The sequence below is a fragment of the Carassius gibelio genome, chromosome B2, assembly GCF_023724105.1.
Source record: "Carassius gibelio isolate Cgi1373 ecotype wild population from Czech Republic chromosome B2, carGib1.2-hapl.c, whole genome shotgun sequence".
Lineage (NCBI taxonomy): Eukaryota > Metazoa > Chordata > Actinopteri > Cypriniformes > Cyprinidae > Carassius > Carassius gibelio.
The window spans coordinates 25,063,905-25,079,357 of NC_068397.1; the positions used below are offsets into that span (position 1 = coordinate 25,063,905).

The 15,453-nt window shown below is 36.3% G+C and overlaps 3 protein-coding genes across 3 annotated transcripts; all 3 read left to right on the forward strand.

The window, feature by feature from the left end:
• The first annotated feature begins 737 nt into the window (after window positions 1-737).
• tmeff1a (transmembrane protein with EGF-like and two follistatin-like domains 1a) lies at window positions 738-5,731 on the forward strand. The gene is made up of 9 exons (XM_052547636.1): window positions 738-1,217; window positions 2,396-2,505; window positions 2,623-2,752; window positions 3,132-3,158; window positions 3,702-3,795; window positions 4,016-4,164; window positions 4,267-4,384; window positions 4,496-4,654; window positions 4,759-5,731. Exons 1-9 carry the CDS (start codon window positions 1,067-1,069, stop codon window positions 4,841-4,843), a joined length of 1,023 nt encoding a protein of 340 aa, XP_052403596.1. The 5' UTR covers window positions 738-1,066; the 3' UTR covers window positions 4,844-5,731.
• An 896-nt stretch (window positions 5,732-6,627) lies between these two features.
• cavin4a (caveolae associated protein 4a) lies at window positions 6,628-10,026 on the forward strand. The gene is made up of 2 exons (XM_052547638.1): window positions 6,628-7,143; window positions 9,181-10,026. The coding sequence occupies exons 1-2, from the start codon at window positions 6,763-6,765 to the stop codon at window positions 9,787-9,789; spliced, it is 990 nt and encodes a 329-aa protein (XP_052403598.1). The 5' UTR covers window positions 6,628-6,762; the 3' UTR covers window positions 9,790-10,026.
• Window positions 10,027-10,994: 968 nt separating this feature from the next.
• Window positions 10,995-15,129, forward strand: ift57 (intraflagellar transport 57 homolog (Chlamydomonas)). The gene is made up of 11 exons (XM_052547635.1): window positions 10,995-11,299; window positions 11,696-11,870; window positions 11,955-12,073; window positions 12,146-12,236; window positions 13,074-13,145; window positions 13,296-13,415; window positions 13,500-13,571; window positions 13,656-13,787; window positions 13,890-13,952; window positions 14,145-14,211; window positions 14,313-15,129. Exons 1-11 carry the CDS (start codon window positions 11,163-11,165, stop codon window positions 14,489-14,491), a joined length of 1,227 nt encoding a protein of 408 aa, XP_052403595.1. The 5' UTR covers window positions 10,995-11,162; the 3' UTR covers window positions 14,492-15,129.
• The last annotated feature ends 324 nt before the right edge of the window (window positions 15,130-15,453 follow it).

Genomic DNA, 15,453 nt, shown 5'->3' on the forward strand with positions numbered 1-15,453 from the left:
TCTTCCCCAAAAAGAAAACCATATTTTTAGAATAAAAAAAAAGAAACATAGCCTATGTACTCTGTCAGGGGTTTTCTAGTTGTTTTCGAGAGATAATTAAACAGATAAAATTATTCATATTTTTATTAAGTATTTTTCAGTAGTGGTTAGAGAAAAGTCACCTTCTTAATAAAATCAACATTTTCTAGGTAAAATATTTCTCATTCGGTTTTGCACAGTAACAGTAGGCTATAAAATAATTTAATCTAAATGCAGTTGTATATACTATAACATTATAAATGTATCTTTTTACATATGGGCCTACTGCACTTATGGTTCAGAAATGGGCTTTTCACAAAGAAATCATAATATTGTGTATTTGGCATCAAAAAATTTCAACATTCCAGGAATAATGAGCTCTGTTGTGTTGCGTTTTTAATAGCCTCTTTGGCCATTACACCAATCACATCCATCCCAAATATGATTATCTCTTTTGTGTGTGACGTTTAGGACCCCCTTCCTAAAATATAAAGACAGCTAACATAGTGTAATAAAAAAAAGTATTGTGTATTTTAAAATTGAATTGCAATTTATTGTTTTATAGGCATATTCTATGATTATTATATATTAAGTATAATTTATTTATACTGTTACAAAGCCAAAGCAAATAAATTAGTAGGAAGAAAAAAACATCCAAGAAAACACTGACTGTATCGTTTGCACTATAGGTTAGTTACTCTATAAGGTTTCACGTGATCATAGTCCATCTCGTGTTGTTGATGTGGAATCTTATAGCTACTTCTCTCCGTTTTCCCTCCTTCCCTCTGTTTTTGTGTCCGTCTGCTTGTTTCTTAGCGCAGATGAAAGGTATAGTGAAGGAAACTGAGACAGACTCTGCGCGAGCGACACTATAGGATAATTGGAGCGCGTGAGCTGGTGTGATGCGTCTGAAGGTATCGGGTCACTGGCCCTTCTATCAGATGGACCGATGACAAGAAGAAATGAGCCATAGCAAGTGCAGCATCAGCTTTCATATGAATGAACAGTTCCGCGTCATTTGGCGTACCAGTCGCGCGGAATCCTCGCAATGAGCCGCATTATGTCCGGTGGCTCGTGCGCTGCAGGTGCTGGATGTCGTCTCGCGATGTTCGGGCTGCTGGTCCTCGTGCAGATGCCTGGGGCCCTGACGTCCGACACGGATAGCGACTGTTTATCTGAAGATGGCAAAGGATGTCATGGTACGCGAACACAGAAATACATACAAGTCTTTATTTACTGCTGGGGCGGACTGTTTTTAAATGAAACTGAATATAAATAGGCTATGTATAGGCTAATCCCTTTACCTAATCCAAGCCATTAACGTGCACTGGCATTTTCACGAGTAAATTTATATTAAAAAATGAGGTTTTAAGATTTTACCGTTTATGAAAATCCCTTGCTGAAAAACAAATATGCTAAAATATTCAAATGTGGTCAAATGTGGACACCGTCCTTGTTGGAAATGCATGGAGTTTTTTTATTATTATTATTATTAGCAAAATTTACATTTCAAGTAGGCCTACCTAAAATACAACATTTGGGAACAAAACAAATTAAAGAAAGAACAATTAAATACAATTTACAGTTAAATCTTTTTGTTAAAAATTGTTCTTATTTGGGATGTTTTTAAAGCTTTTTTATTGGTGAACATTTTTTTAAACGATGATTTAAACAAAAGTCATAAGCAAATAGGTGGATTGCTTGTTTTTTTATTTTTATTTTTTTATTTACCCATTATGCAAATTAAGTTTGAAACATATATCTCCCTAATGCCAGAAAAATCACAGTGAAAAATAACCTTAATATCTCTTTTTTTTAAATTAAGACAGAAATGTTTGGTGCATTTTTTTTTTCAGTAAAATGTTTAACTTAACTATTCATTACAAGGTAATAATGATTAAATATTTTATTATTAAACAAATAGGCCTATTTGTTGGGTGCTCTTTTGAAAATTAACATTCAGGTATACATGGAGGTTTTTCAGTTTGACCAATTACGAAAATCCTCTGCTGGAAAAAATGAATAAGCAGGGTAAGAGTAAATAGTTTAGTTTAAAATGGTTCCCAAAGCCCCTCTACAATGAGCCAACAAACCAGCCTGTTTAGTTTGAGACACTAACTAAGACCATCAATGTGTTGCAGGCTGGTTTAATATGTAGACTTTTCTTTGTTGTGACATTCAGATGTGATGGTCATATATTGACCCTCATTCACTTTAAGCATGTTTACACTTATCAAAAGAGATCAATGCTTTGATAAAGCTTTCCCCTTACTGTCCTGATCTGATAAGTATCTGTGATGTATAGGTTTTCAGGTTGTACTTTCTCTGAAAATAAACACATGCACATGATGACTGACAGTTGTGTGTTTTGTTTTAGGTCTGTCTGAGAAGAAAAGTGACCTTCATGTGTGTGATGAATATAGTTGTTCTTTTGGAGGAATATGCAGGTACAACGGATCACACCTGGAGTGTCTTTGTCTGTATCAGGTTTGTTTTGTTCTGCTGCAATGGATGATGCTAAGCTCTCAATTATTGTCTTGATTCCAACAGTGACATAGTTACTGTCTCATGCAGCTTTCAGGAGTAACTGTTTGTTTCTTTCAGTGTCCACAGAGCTTTGCTCCAGTATGTGGGTCCGATGGTAACACGTACCATAGTGAATGTTTCCTAAGACAAGCTGCCTGTGAACAGCAGACCGCAATCACTGTCATTACTGAAGGACACTGTCACGCAGGTTAGCAAAAATACTACATCAAATGCTTTACAAAAATAGCAGTTAAACACAGTCATTGCATCTCACTTAACAATATACAAACATTTTTGGCTCTACATTGATGTTTTACTTTGAAAATCTGCCAACATACAATCCTTTTAACAACTGAGTAGTTTGGGCTGTTAGTATAAGAAACAGTAGTGAACCCACACACAAACTCACAAAAATATTCAGATGTTCAGCTTGTTTTGTCAAATAACTAATGTTTGTATTGCATATTTTGTCACATTACTGACATTTTTTATATTGAATAATTGCAATCTATGTGTAATCCAGAATTTTAAAACCAATAAACAGATGTGGCATTTTACATAATGTTTATGTTTATCGCTTTTCTCAGATGCTGAGTCGGCATCAGGAGACACAGGTATGTCATCATCATCATCATTATTATTATTTATTCATGTATTATTAATATTATTTGCTATCAGAGTCAACATCTAATGTTTTAAGCATTAATGGTTCGGAGACATAGAAATTATCTAAATTTATTGCCATGTGATATTAAAGTTGGCATGAAAATTCACCATAGTATTCTCAGTGCACGTTATTAATCTTATTGGGATTGATTAATCCGTGCATATGTTTCTTTTTTTTTTTTACATTTTAACCTCTGTCATATTTCAATCTTCTGTTAAAATGACAGATTTATTTTTGTCATGTATGCCAGGCTTCTCTAATCATCTGCTTAAACCCTGGCTTTTTTTTTTTTTTACAACCGACTTTAAGGTGCAGAACTGGCAATCAGCAACTTATTTATAGAACCAAATCTCACCTTGATTATTTGTTTGTTTGTTTGTTTGTTTTTTTAAATTGTTTCACACAAATGTACATCACAAACGGAACCCAAAAAGAAAATGATATGTGGCTTTCAGCACACTGTAAGTCATGTGTTAATGTTTGTGTGTAGATCTGGAGAGCTCAGGACTGGAGCCCAGTAGATTCTCCAAGTGTTCCAGCTGCAAATTCGGAGCAGAGTGTGATGAAGACTCTGAAGGCATTTGGTAAGTCAACATGATTTGTGTTTGTATACTACAGAGCAGAAGGGCCTAAACATTTCATCAGCCAAATCCCTTGACGTCAAATATATATTTGATATTAGATGTTCACAGGAAAGTACCCCATTTTCCATGTTCATATTTCAATAAATTCCCATTGGGATTTCCCTTTTGTGAAATCCTGCTATAGAGACAAACATGCAAGTAATATACATTTTCTGTGCAGGTGTGTGTGCAACATAGACTGCAGTGGATATAATATGAATCCAGTGTGTGGATCAGATGGACAGTCTTACAGTAACCCATGTCAGATCAGAGAAGCATCCTGCTTGAAACAATCTCAGATCGATGTCAAATATCTTGGACAATGTCCAGGTAAACACACACATGTACACAAACAAATCACATATCAGTAAACGGATATAGAGACAATATTTACTGTAATCAAAATGACTCTGTGTTTGATCCATCCTATAGATTCAGTGGATCTAGTGGGCGGAGTCAATGTGGGCGGAGCAATGCCCTGTTCTGAAATCAACAGCAGCTTTTGTCTGCATGGAAACTGTGAGATGAAAAATGACCTGGCAACGTGCAAGTATGATCCACAAACACGCACAAGTCATGTATTGTAGTAAATATCAAATTGGATGTACAAATAAGGGGTTATAGGCGTATGGGGTTAATACATTTTGGTATTGTTCTTTAGGTGTGATCTGGGGTTCTCCGGTGTGCAGTGTGAGCAAAGAGACTTCAGTGAACTGTACGTGGTTCCCAATGGCCAAAAGATTCAATACGTCCTGATTGCTGTGATCATCGCTGCTGTACAGATTAGCATCATCATTGCGATCGTAATATGCATCACAAGGTAAAAGTCACCTCACATGCACACAAGCCTTCACCAAATAAATGCTAATATAAAAATAATCAAACGTGTCACACACTCACCTGTCCTCAAACTGTTGTTTTTAGGATTCATCCAAAAAAGCCACGAGGTCGGCTTCAGAAACAGAACCTGGGACACTTTCCCAAAGATGGAGGATGCATGATTGAATAGCTGCTGATTACTTTAATACAAACACACAAACAACTGCACAATTATCTTTTGACGTTAGTATTTGAGTGGCCTTATTTCACCCTGTCACCATGATCTTTTTTGTTTAAAAATCTCTTTCCACTTTTCTCTCCCCTTCTTAATTCTGCCTTTTTTCGTCTCTCTCCCTCACTTTCTCAGTAGTCCGAATGCAGTAATCCACATGGTGAAATGTTTACATTAGTAGATAATTACATTTTCTGAACAAAATTGAAGTGGTTCTTGTCATGCAAAACATCCTAGCATGATACTAGAATGTTTGTATGTATATTTTTGAGGAGATTGTTTGTTATAACATTCATTAACTATAAGATTTATGACTGGAGGACAATATAATGGGCCTAAAAATCCCATTGATTTACACATACCTGAGGGCCCAGAGCCATATATAGGGACCAGAATTATTTCAATACTTTGTGGTTGACTTTATTAACTTTGGCCAGTAAACATCAACCCAGAACACTATTACAACCACATAGAAATTTGCTTAAAAAAAAAAAAAAACTTGCAGAAAGCCTTAGCAACTACATAGTAATGTCCTGTCAACCACATACACAATATAAAATAGCTGAGGGTCAGAGGTTAAAGCAAATCAGAGAATGCTTGTGAAGCTCATTCTTGCTATAATCTCTTGATTTCTATTTATACTTTGCCTTCTATCCATCTTATTTTTAACGTAAGTGTGGGTGTGGCCATTTTTAACAAGAATGTGCAAGGTTTCTGGTGTCCGACAGTTTTTTCAACTGTACATAAAATCTGTCTATTTTGCAGCTTGATATTACAAGCCAGTATTTGTTATTTTATTTTTACATGTATTATTGTAATCATAAATACACTGGTTTGTTTACTGCACTTTGTTATTCTTCTAGGTGTTTTTTTTTCACATAATGGCTAATATTGAAAGTTTTGCTCATTCACAGAAAATAGCTTACTTCCATGTAAAAGAAAAAAAGGTGAAAAAGTTTGGAAAAACATTACAATCCTTTCATTCTGGAAACAAAGCAAAAGTGAGTTTTATAGCAGCACAATCTAAAACCAGGTAAAACAAAACCTCTTCCCACCGAATCTCTGTAAAGCGGGTTTTCATAATGTGTGACTGTAAAATTCTGTCTGTTTATCAGTCAGTTTATCTTCTAAAGTCAGTCTGTAAATCAAGTGACTTGCTATTATGAGAAGGTCTATATAATTTTGCATGTCAAATCTGTAAATTCAACAAAAATGTATAAATTGGGTTTAAAGAAAAACTTTCTTTATCTGGGTGGTTTTTTTTATCTCTACCATACTAGTGTATTTCAGTGGCTCAAAGTGCATGCTGGGAGATGCAGTTTTTTTGAATGTCAGCTTGCCTGAATGTGAGGTCGTAGGTCAAAACACCAATGCGGAACACCTCCAAGGTCAGTTTACACTGTGTGTGTGTGTGTGCTCCACAGCTGTTGGCTTCAGTTGAGTTGACGGTATGCAACAGGGGGGTGGATTTATAAAAGTAAGTGCACCTCACCATGCAAACACTCACAATTGCACTCTAGATCAATGTCATTGTCATTTTAGCTATTTCAGAGCTGAGAGAGTGACACGTATTATGCATATCCACAAGACTCCCTGACACATGCACACACTATGGGAATGTTTGAATTAATGGGGCTTTCCAATGCTTCTGTGATACAGCTTCCAAAAATGTCTTAGTATCCTCTTACAGTTGTATTTATATCCATGCATTTCTATCTGTGTGTGTGAACAGGGGTGGAGTTTGTCAGATTCCACTGGGGTCTCTCTCTTGGAGTGTCAGTTTCTCTCTGTACTGTGTGTTTGATTCCGTCTGTCCCTTTACCCATCTCTGGCCTGATAGCTTTACTTTCAGGGACTTGTGAAAGGGAGAATCAGAGATGGAAAAGAGAGGAGATGTAATGCTGGGGGTTGAGGATGAATCCGGGCAGCCTGTCTCGGCCTTGTCGATTCTCTCCCTGCTGGAACGCGTGTCTACGATCATCGATGGTGTTCAGGCCAGCCAGCAGCGCATGGAGGAGCGTCAGCAGCAGCTAGAAAGCTCAGTGAGCGCCGTCCAATCCGATCTTCTCAAACTAGCTCGTGACCATGGCGCCACGGCCACAACCGTTGACAAACTGCTCCAGAAAGCCCGCCGCGTGAGCACGCACGTTAAAGAAGTACGTTCACGTGTGGAGAAACAGAATGTGCGTGTGAAGAAAGTGGAAACAACACAAGATGAGCTGCTCACCCGCAACAAGTTCAGGGTTGTCATCTATCAGGTAAACACATTCCCAACACCTGAAGCATGTGTGTTATGGCCGGGTGACTGAAGGTGTGGCTTTTTCTTTGTGGCATTTAACAGCAAGTTGGCATTGTAATCTCACACAATGCAATAGGGGTGTACTTGAGAATTTCCCTTTTAGAGCAGATTGTCTAACTATATCTGTTTGTGTGTCAGATTAGTGATATAAAGATATTTTGATTTGTCCATTCAAGAGACTTCCAGAAAGAGGGAAACAGTGAGTGACTTTGGGCCTTAAAGGGGGTTATTATGTCATCACGTGGAACACAAAAGAAGATATTTTGTAGAATCTTGGTAACCAAAGGGTTTCAGGTTCCATTGACTTGTATCGTATGGACACAAATTTTACTCCGAATGGCTGTCAATGGGACCCAAACCTTTTGGTCACTACCATTCTTCACAATATCTTCTTTTGTGTTCCAAAAAATATTAGATTTGCAGTGACATGAGGTTGAGTAGATATAACAGAATTTTTATTATTGAGTAGACTATCTCTTTAACCACAGACATTAAGTATTACAGTAAAAGGAACTATTGAATTGTTTCCCAAAAGCAACTATGGTCGCAAGTTCTGTTCTTAACAATAGAGTTCAATGGAACTAATGACTATAGTTAACTAACAATGCTTTTGGGAAATGCACTTTTTGTTTGACTTCTCACTCTGTAGTGCAACACATCATTATACAGAATGAATAATTAGGGAATATGCGTGACATACTAAATTAGTCTAAACTAGGCTTTTAGACAGTGTGTGTGACAAGATCATGTGTGTTTGTGTATGGTTATTCTGAGGTTTCCTTATATAGAGCTGCACACACAGCTGAAGAGACTCTTTAAGGCTATTCCCTGAATAGGGAGTTTATACATACACATACATAGACACCATTCTTACAGACTACAGAAATGCCCTCAAGGGAAGGGTCAACTCATGTAACCAGACTTCAAACTGACATAAAACCTAGTCTCTATTGCTCTGTTGCTAAGAAATGCCCACTTAAACGGAGAAACTCTCTGACCAACTTATAAAGAGACCAGCCACAGTATGATTTGTTTTAGCATTATGTAAACATACTGTAAATTATGTAAAGAATTTAAGTCAAAATAATAAAACGTTAAATTAGTGGAAAGTGTATGTAGGCAGAATTTTTGTGCACCCAAATGCAAAAGTACAGATTATTGTAGGCATAATTCTAAAGCGAAAGAGAGAGAGAGAGAGAGAGAGAGAGAGAGAGAGAGAGAGAGAGAGAGAGAGAGAGAGAGAGAGAGAGAAAGAGAGAGAGAGAGAGAAAGAGAGAGAGAGAATATGATTGATAAGTGAATAACCTTTGTTATAAATATCCTCTTATATGCAACATGGTGAACATTCCAAAAAGTAACAGTTGAAAATATATAGGTAAATTAAAAAAGATCATTTAAACTTGTCAATATTTACTCATCTTCATGTCATTCTAAATCTAGATGACTTTCTTTCTTCTGTGGAGCACAAAAGAAGGTCTCATTTTTGTCCATACAGTGAAAGTCAATGGGGTCCAGTATTGTTTGTTACACCACTGACTTTCACTGTATGGGCAACAGTTAAAATATTCTTCAAAATATCTTCTAGTAAATGAAGACAATTAAGCATGTGAGTTGCATTTTGTAACTGGATCAAGATTCACACCATAACAGCACTGGAAATGTAGGATAATCTTTATGTTTTAATTAACAACAAAAAAAAAAAAAAAATATATATATATATATATATATATATATATATATATATATATATATATATATATATATATATATATATAAATGTAATTTAAATATACATTTCACTCCAAATACTGTATGATAATAAGGAAAATGATGTGTGGTAATCAGCTCAGTGCTTCTTGGATCTAGGTAAATTGCAAGATGCAGCAAAATTGTTAACTGCACTTTCCTTACAAATGTTACTACACACAATTTGATCTACAATTTGAGTGTGTTTTCCTACTGAATAATGTTCACTCCTTTCTGTCTTCAACTGCAGGGTGAAACTGAAGTTCCCTCTGTTGCTGTCACCAAGACTCCTAAGGGGGAGGGGCTTGCTAACTTGGAGGTGGAGCCAGATGAGTATGAAATCCCTGCTGACCTATCATCTGATGAAGAGTACATGGTGGTAGAGGAGGGGGAGTCATCCCGAGGCGCCCGTCTGAAACAGAGCGGGTTAAAAGGCATTGAGAACATCAAAGCTGCATTCTCCAAAGAGAACATGAACAAGACCCGTGAGAAGACACGGGAAAACCTCAGCAAAACCAAGGAGAGCCTGAGTAAGACAGGCCAAACCCTCGGAACCAAATTCAACACCTTGGGTGAGAAGATTGTGCCCCCTGAGCAGCGAGAGAAGATGCGTCAGAGCAGCGAGAGGCTGAAGGAGAACATCGCTAAGAAAGCACCCAATAAAGAATCCTTCAAAATCAAGCTGAAGAAGGAACGCACAGTCGCTGAAGGCCAGGAGGGTGCAGAGGCGGAGCTCGCTGTGACTCCTCCCAAAGGCAGGAAGTCTAGCCCAGATGTGACCTACACAGAGGTGGTTACCGAGAACAAGAGGGAAGGTCCAGTATCAGAGGAGGCAGCGACTCGTATCCAAGACGACTGAAAACAGCAGTGCACCACAGAAACAGTGGAGAAATTAAAGGCTAAAACAAATAGAATGCAAAGAAAGTAATTATTTAGTAAGTGGAAGAGGAAATGTTTCATTAAAAAAAAATGTGCTCCAATATGTGAGAGTGTATAAGTATGTGTATGTTGGGTAGCTAAATTATTCAAAAGATGTGTTTGTATAATTTCTGTTACCGTAAGCCACATGTGAAATATATAAAAATGTGAAAACATATGCTGTCTAATGTGTCCTTTTACTCTGCATTTGTGTCTTAGAGTAAGGAGTGGAAGACTTTGTCCAAAACACTGGTATAAGCTGGGGACTGAAACTCAATTACATTCAGTGAAGATCAGAGAACATTTGGATTGCTAAACATTTGTGTTCGTACACATGCCAGCATCATAGAGACAGAGACTGGTAGAGTGAAAGAAAGATTGACCCATCAGCCAAAAAAAGATCTCTTGGAATTAATCTCAACAGCTGAGCGGCTCTGCCCAGCACATAGCAACCTAACATGAGGAACACACTGGCACACAGTTTATCAAAAGACAACCAAACACTATAATGTTTCAATTCAGCTTTTCGCTTACATAGTTCTTCTGATGTAAAATATTTATATGTGTGTGTGTGTGTGTGTGTGTGAGAGAGAGAGAAATTATAGTATATATTATATACAGTACTGTTCAAAAGGTTGGGGTGAGATTAAAAAAAATTACAAACAAAATGCATTAAATTAATTAAAAGTGACAGTCAAGATGTTTACGTTATTATTATTTTTTGGGGTAATTACTTTAAATTCAGCTTTTCCATCACAATAAAATATAATATATTGTATAAATTACATAAATGACAATAAATAAAATTGTCAATACACGATATTATATTATATTATATTATATTATATTATATTATATTATATTATATTATATTATATTATATTATATTATATTATATTATATTATATTATATTATATTATATTATTATATTGGCGCCGTTTCTTCTCCGCTCCAGCGTGTGGAAGCACTCATAAAACCCGCAAAAAATTTTTTTTACCCAAACATTATTATTAATTGTAAAATAGTGTCGGCACATCAGTGCTATTTTCTTTGCCAATCACATATTTTGTATTATTTGTTATTGCTCGTTGTTTATTATTATCCATCTTGGTTAATTACTTTTATTTTGTTTGATATCGTGTCCGGTGTGTGACGTCATTCCTGGCGACAGTAACTACAACATCCCGAGTCCGCTTTTGCAGCTTGCATATCAGAAACAACGGATATAAAAAAATACGCCGAGAGAAGAAGGAACCTTTACCTGTATTCATATCTGTGTTATTTAAGCGTTTTGAAAGTGAGTTGAGACAGGGATGGCGGAGGAAGAAGAGCGCGGACCCGGTTCGGTTTTTCAGACGTTTGTGCTGATGGAGGATCTTCTGGATAAACTCAAGGTTCTGGATTATGAACAGCATGTTCTGGATAAACACAACATCAAACCCCTTTCCAGGTGAGAGATGTAGAATCGCTAACGTTAATTAAATGTGAATTATAAGATAAGATAATGCTGTTTTTCTGACAAAAATATTACAGTTAAGTTTGTAGTTCATGTTTTTTTAACAGTTAACGTTAACTTGTAATAAAATCCACAACGGCTTGCATCTTCTAATTATATTTACATTAGTGTACAAAGTCAAAAACTCTTAAATAAAATGTAAAAAAAAAAAATTCCGACCAAGAACAACTCATGTATTTTCCTTATTTATTTATGTTTTATGTAACTTTGCATAAAAACAGAATGGGATAGAAACCTTCAATCTTAAAAAAAATTACCTTTACCAGGGTTAATTATTAGTAGGATCAATCGCTGTTGAATCAAAATAAGCACTTCTGCTCTGTTTTTCAGGCATTATTTTGTCTCTAGCCCTCATGTGTTGTCAAATCCTGGAGAGCAGTTCTATATGTTCAGTGTAATTGCCGCCTGGTTGATTTCTCTGTGCGGCCGGCCGTTTGACACACCGCAGGAGTATGATGACCCCAACGCCACTGTCTCCAATATCCTGTCTGAGCTGCGTGCCCTGGTGAGACGTGATGATGACATCCTCACAAGTGCGCATAGAAGTATTTGGGTTTTTTGATTATCACTGCATATCTGTTTTTTGTAGGGAGGCCAGGTTGATTTCCCCCCATCTAAGCTGAAGTCTGGGTCTGGAGAGCATGTTGTTTATGTTCTAGATCAGCTGGTAGAAAAGGCACTAAAGAGTAAAGGATTCACCTGGGACAGGTAACCACACACACACACACACGATGTTCTGTGCTTCTGCAGAATTCAAGAGAATTATTCTTTCTCTATCAGGCCGACTTACCCGTCTGTGGAGGTGGAAGATGAGTGTGTGCAGGAAGATGATGCTGAGCTCACACTCAGTAAAGTTGAGGAAGAAATGACAGTGAGTCAAATGCAAACGCTATTCTAAGCTTCGCCTTCTATTTTAAACTTTTATCAGTAATTTATCTCAGAATTTAGTAAGTTATTTTTGAATTAACAGTGTTTTTATAACTATTGATTAGATCTGCTTCTAGCAAAAATTGAAATCAGAATCACAATCAGACTAAACTTCTTTTAGAAAAAGGAATTTGTTATTATTTCCAGGAGTTCTGAGTAATTATGTGCATATATATATATGACAAGAATGGAAATGAAAAATACGTATAATATTCAAATGAAACTTAAAATCATAGACATCTCGATGGAGGCAGCAGAATACTTGCACATTATGCACTGTATACACAACTGTTTATATAAAAATGTATAATAATAATAATATTAATGCTAATAGTAATAGTGGTAATAATAAAAATGTTCAACCTTTATGTTGTAATCTAAAAAATGCAGTTTGTCTGCATTAAAAAAAAACAATTCCAAGCTGATAAATAAATGTTTATGTTATTGGTTTAAGATTTAAGACTGTTTTAAGGTATTTTGGTGCAATGTATGTGACTTAAATTAAAAAACAAATGTGTTATACCGCACTTTTGTTCTACATCAAATGGAAAAGTACAAAAAAGATATGGAACGCACGTTGTAAAAATGTGTTTATTGTGATATATTAAGTTAAGAACTAAAAAAAGAATCTCATAATATATATATGTGTAATTATATCACCCAACCCTTATTCACACAGTTAAGTCAATGAGGATATGACTTTGTATCACTCACACACTCACATGTGTAAAGTAAGTGGCAGTGAGTCACACACACACTCATTTAAAATGTGTATCTTTAGCAGGAGGATGAGGAGTATGAGGAAGAGGATGGCCTTGATTTAGATGCATTGAAGACCAGAACCAATCCGAGTGTGAGTTTTATTTGAAATACCAGCAGGTGCATTTTATGTACGGTAATAATAAAATATAAACCTAAAAGGAATAATTACTTTCTTTCTCTGGAGATGGTTTAGTTGTTTCATATTTAAGGTAATATTAGTTAATTTGATGTATGTGTTCAGGAACTCAGTGGATGGAGGCCTGCGGTGGTTCTGGAGTCAGATGTTGATGCCGCTGAATGGAATCTGGAGGTGGAGCGAGTTCTTCCACAACTGAAAGTCACCATTCGAACCGACAACAAGGTCTCAAATATTTCAACCTTTAATCACAGTATGTAACCTCTATGGTGATGGAGAGGCTCTGATTTACTGATTAACATGTTTCAGGATTGGAGGATTCATCTTGATCAAATGCATCAACATCAAGAAGGCATCAACACATCCTTGCAAGATGCCAAGGTCATCCATCCGTCATCCGTCAAATATTTCATTTACATAATAATGTGAAATACTAAATCTATGTATATGTTTGGATGTTTTCAGGGGTGTCTGTTTAAATTGAGGGAGGACATCAGTAAAACATTGGAGAAAGTGAGCAGTCGTGAGAAATATCTCAACACTCAGCTTGAGCATCTTATTTCAGAGTACCGCCAGGCACAAGCACAGCTCAACAAGGTGAACATCTCGACCAATCAGAACCTTAAACATTATTACTAACCTTAAACCAATCAACTGATAGGATGTCAAATGTTGCATGTGGTTTATTTTTGCCCTCAGGTAAAGGAGCTTTATCAGCAGGCCAGTGGAGGCGTCACAGAGAGAACCAGGATTCTAGCTGAAGTGAGTCTGAAAACAACGATGCAGTCACACAGTATTAACATTACAATGATTTAATCATCTTTTGGTTTCCACACAGTAGCAAAGTTCTTCAGAAATAAATATGTCTCATAATGCTGTATACAGCCATACTATGTCCACATATCCACACAATATTCAAATAACATTCATAAAGCCTATTTATTTTTACTCCAGATCAGCGAAGAGCTAGAAAAAGTCAAACAGGAAATGGAAGAGAAAGGCAGCAGCATGTCTGATGGAGGTAAACCACACACACAACAAACCCTCTTTTTCAAGCGACTGCTGATGCAGTTTGTTTATGAGAGCTGTAGTTTCTTCTTGTTAATGTGTTTCGTGTTGCAGCTCCAGTGGTGAAGATCCGTCAGAGTCTGACCAAGCTGAAGCAGGAGATCGAGCAGATGGATGTTCGGATGGGAGTGGTGGAGCACACGTTACTGCAAGCCAAACTCCGAGAGAAAAACAACATGACCAGAGACATGCATGCGACACACCTCTTAGAACCCAACACACAAACTTACTGAGAAACTTACTGTTGGTTATATTTTGTGTTTAAATAAGTGTAAATAACTAAATATCTAGTATTGAACAATAAAGTAAATATTCTAACTACTAGAAGCTTTGCTCTAAAAGTTTGCAGAAGTCTCCGGAGAAAGAGAGAAGGGGGTTGGTTACTAAGGATCCTGAGCTGAGCATTACACACACATGTAACTGTTCCATGATGTCATCCTCACACGCTGCACAGAAACACTAGAGATTATTCTGGTCTGCACATGCCCAAGTTATCAGTCCACATCCTAAGGAAACATTCGCTGTGTCTGTTTTCTGCCTAAGAACAATGAACTTTTTGTTGTATTTCTTTATTGAATTGTAATATTTGTAGGAATTCTCAAGTATAAAGAGTACTTTTTTGCATCAACTGTAAATGGTATGATACCACTGATCAATATATTCTGTATTATAGATGTATAGTGTGTTATACCCATTATCCAAATTTCTATTCTTAATTGTGATTCCAAATTATTAATAATAATCCCATAAACTTTCTACAAATTTACAACTTGTCTTTTACTGAACAGCACTAAAAGCTGAAATAAAATCAGAAGCACTGTTACAGGTTTGTAGGCTATCTGTTGCCTGCTGAACTCATAGACGTTTTTTTGTTTTTTGAAAAATGCGAGTAGCAAAACAGTTAATGGTAGCCATAGACTTCCATAGAATGAAAAAAAAAGTCAATTGCTACAGTCAACTATTTTGTTACACAAGTCCTTCCAAACATATTTTGTGGTCAAGATAATACCCATACAGGTTTACAAGGACATGAGGGTGAATAAATAATGACAGAATTTTCATTGTGTAGCGAACTATACCTTAAAGCGATATTAGACTATCTTGTGCAGAATAACTTACAAATAAAAATACTTAATCATGAGTATTAATACATTACTACTTGTGCGAATATATGAATTCACAAGTATATGAAAAT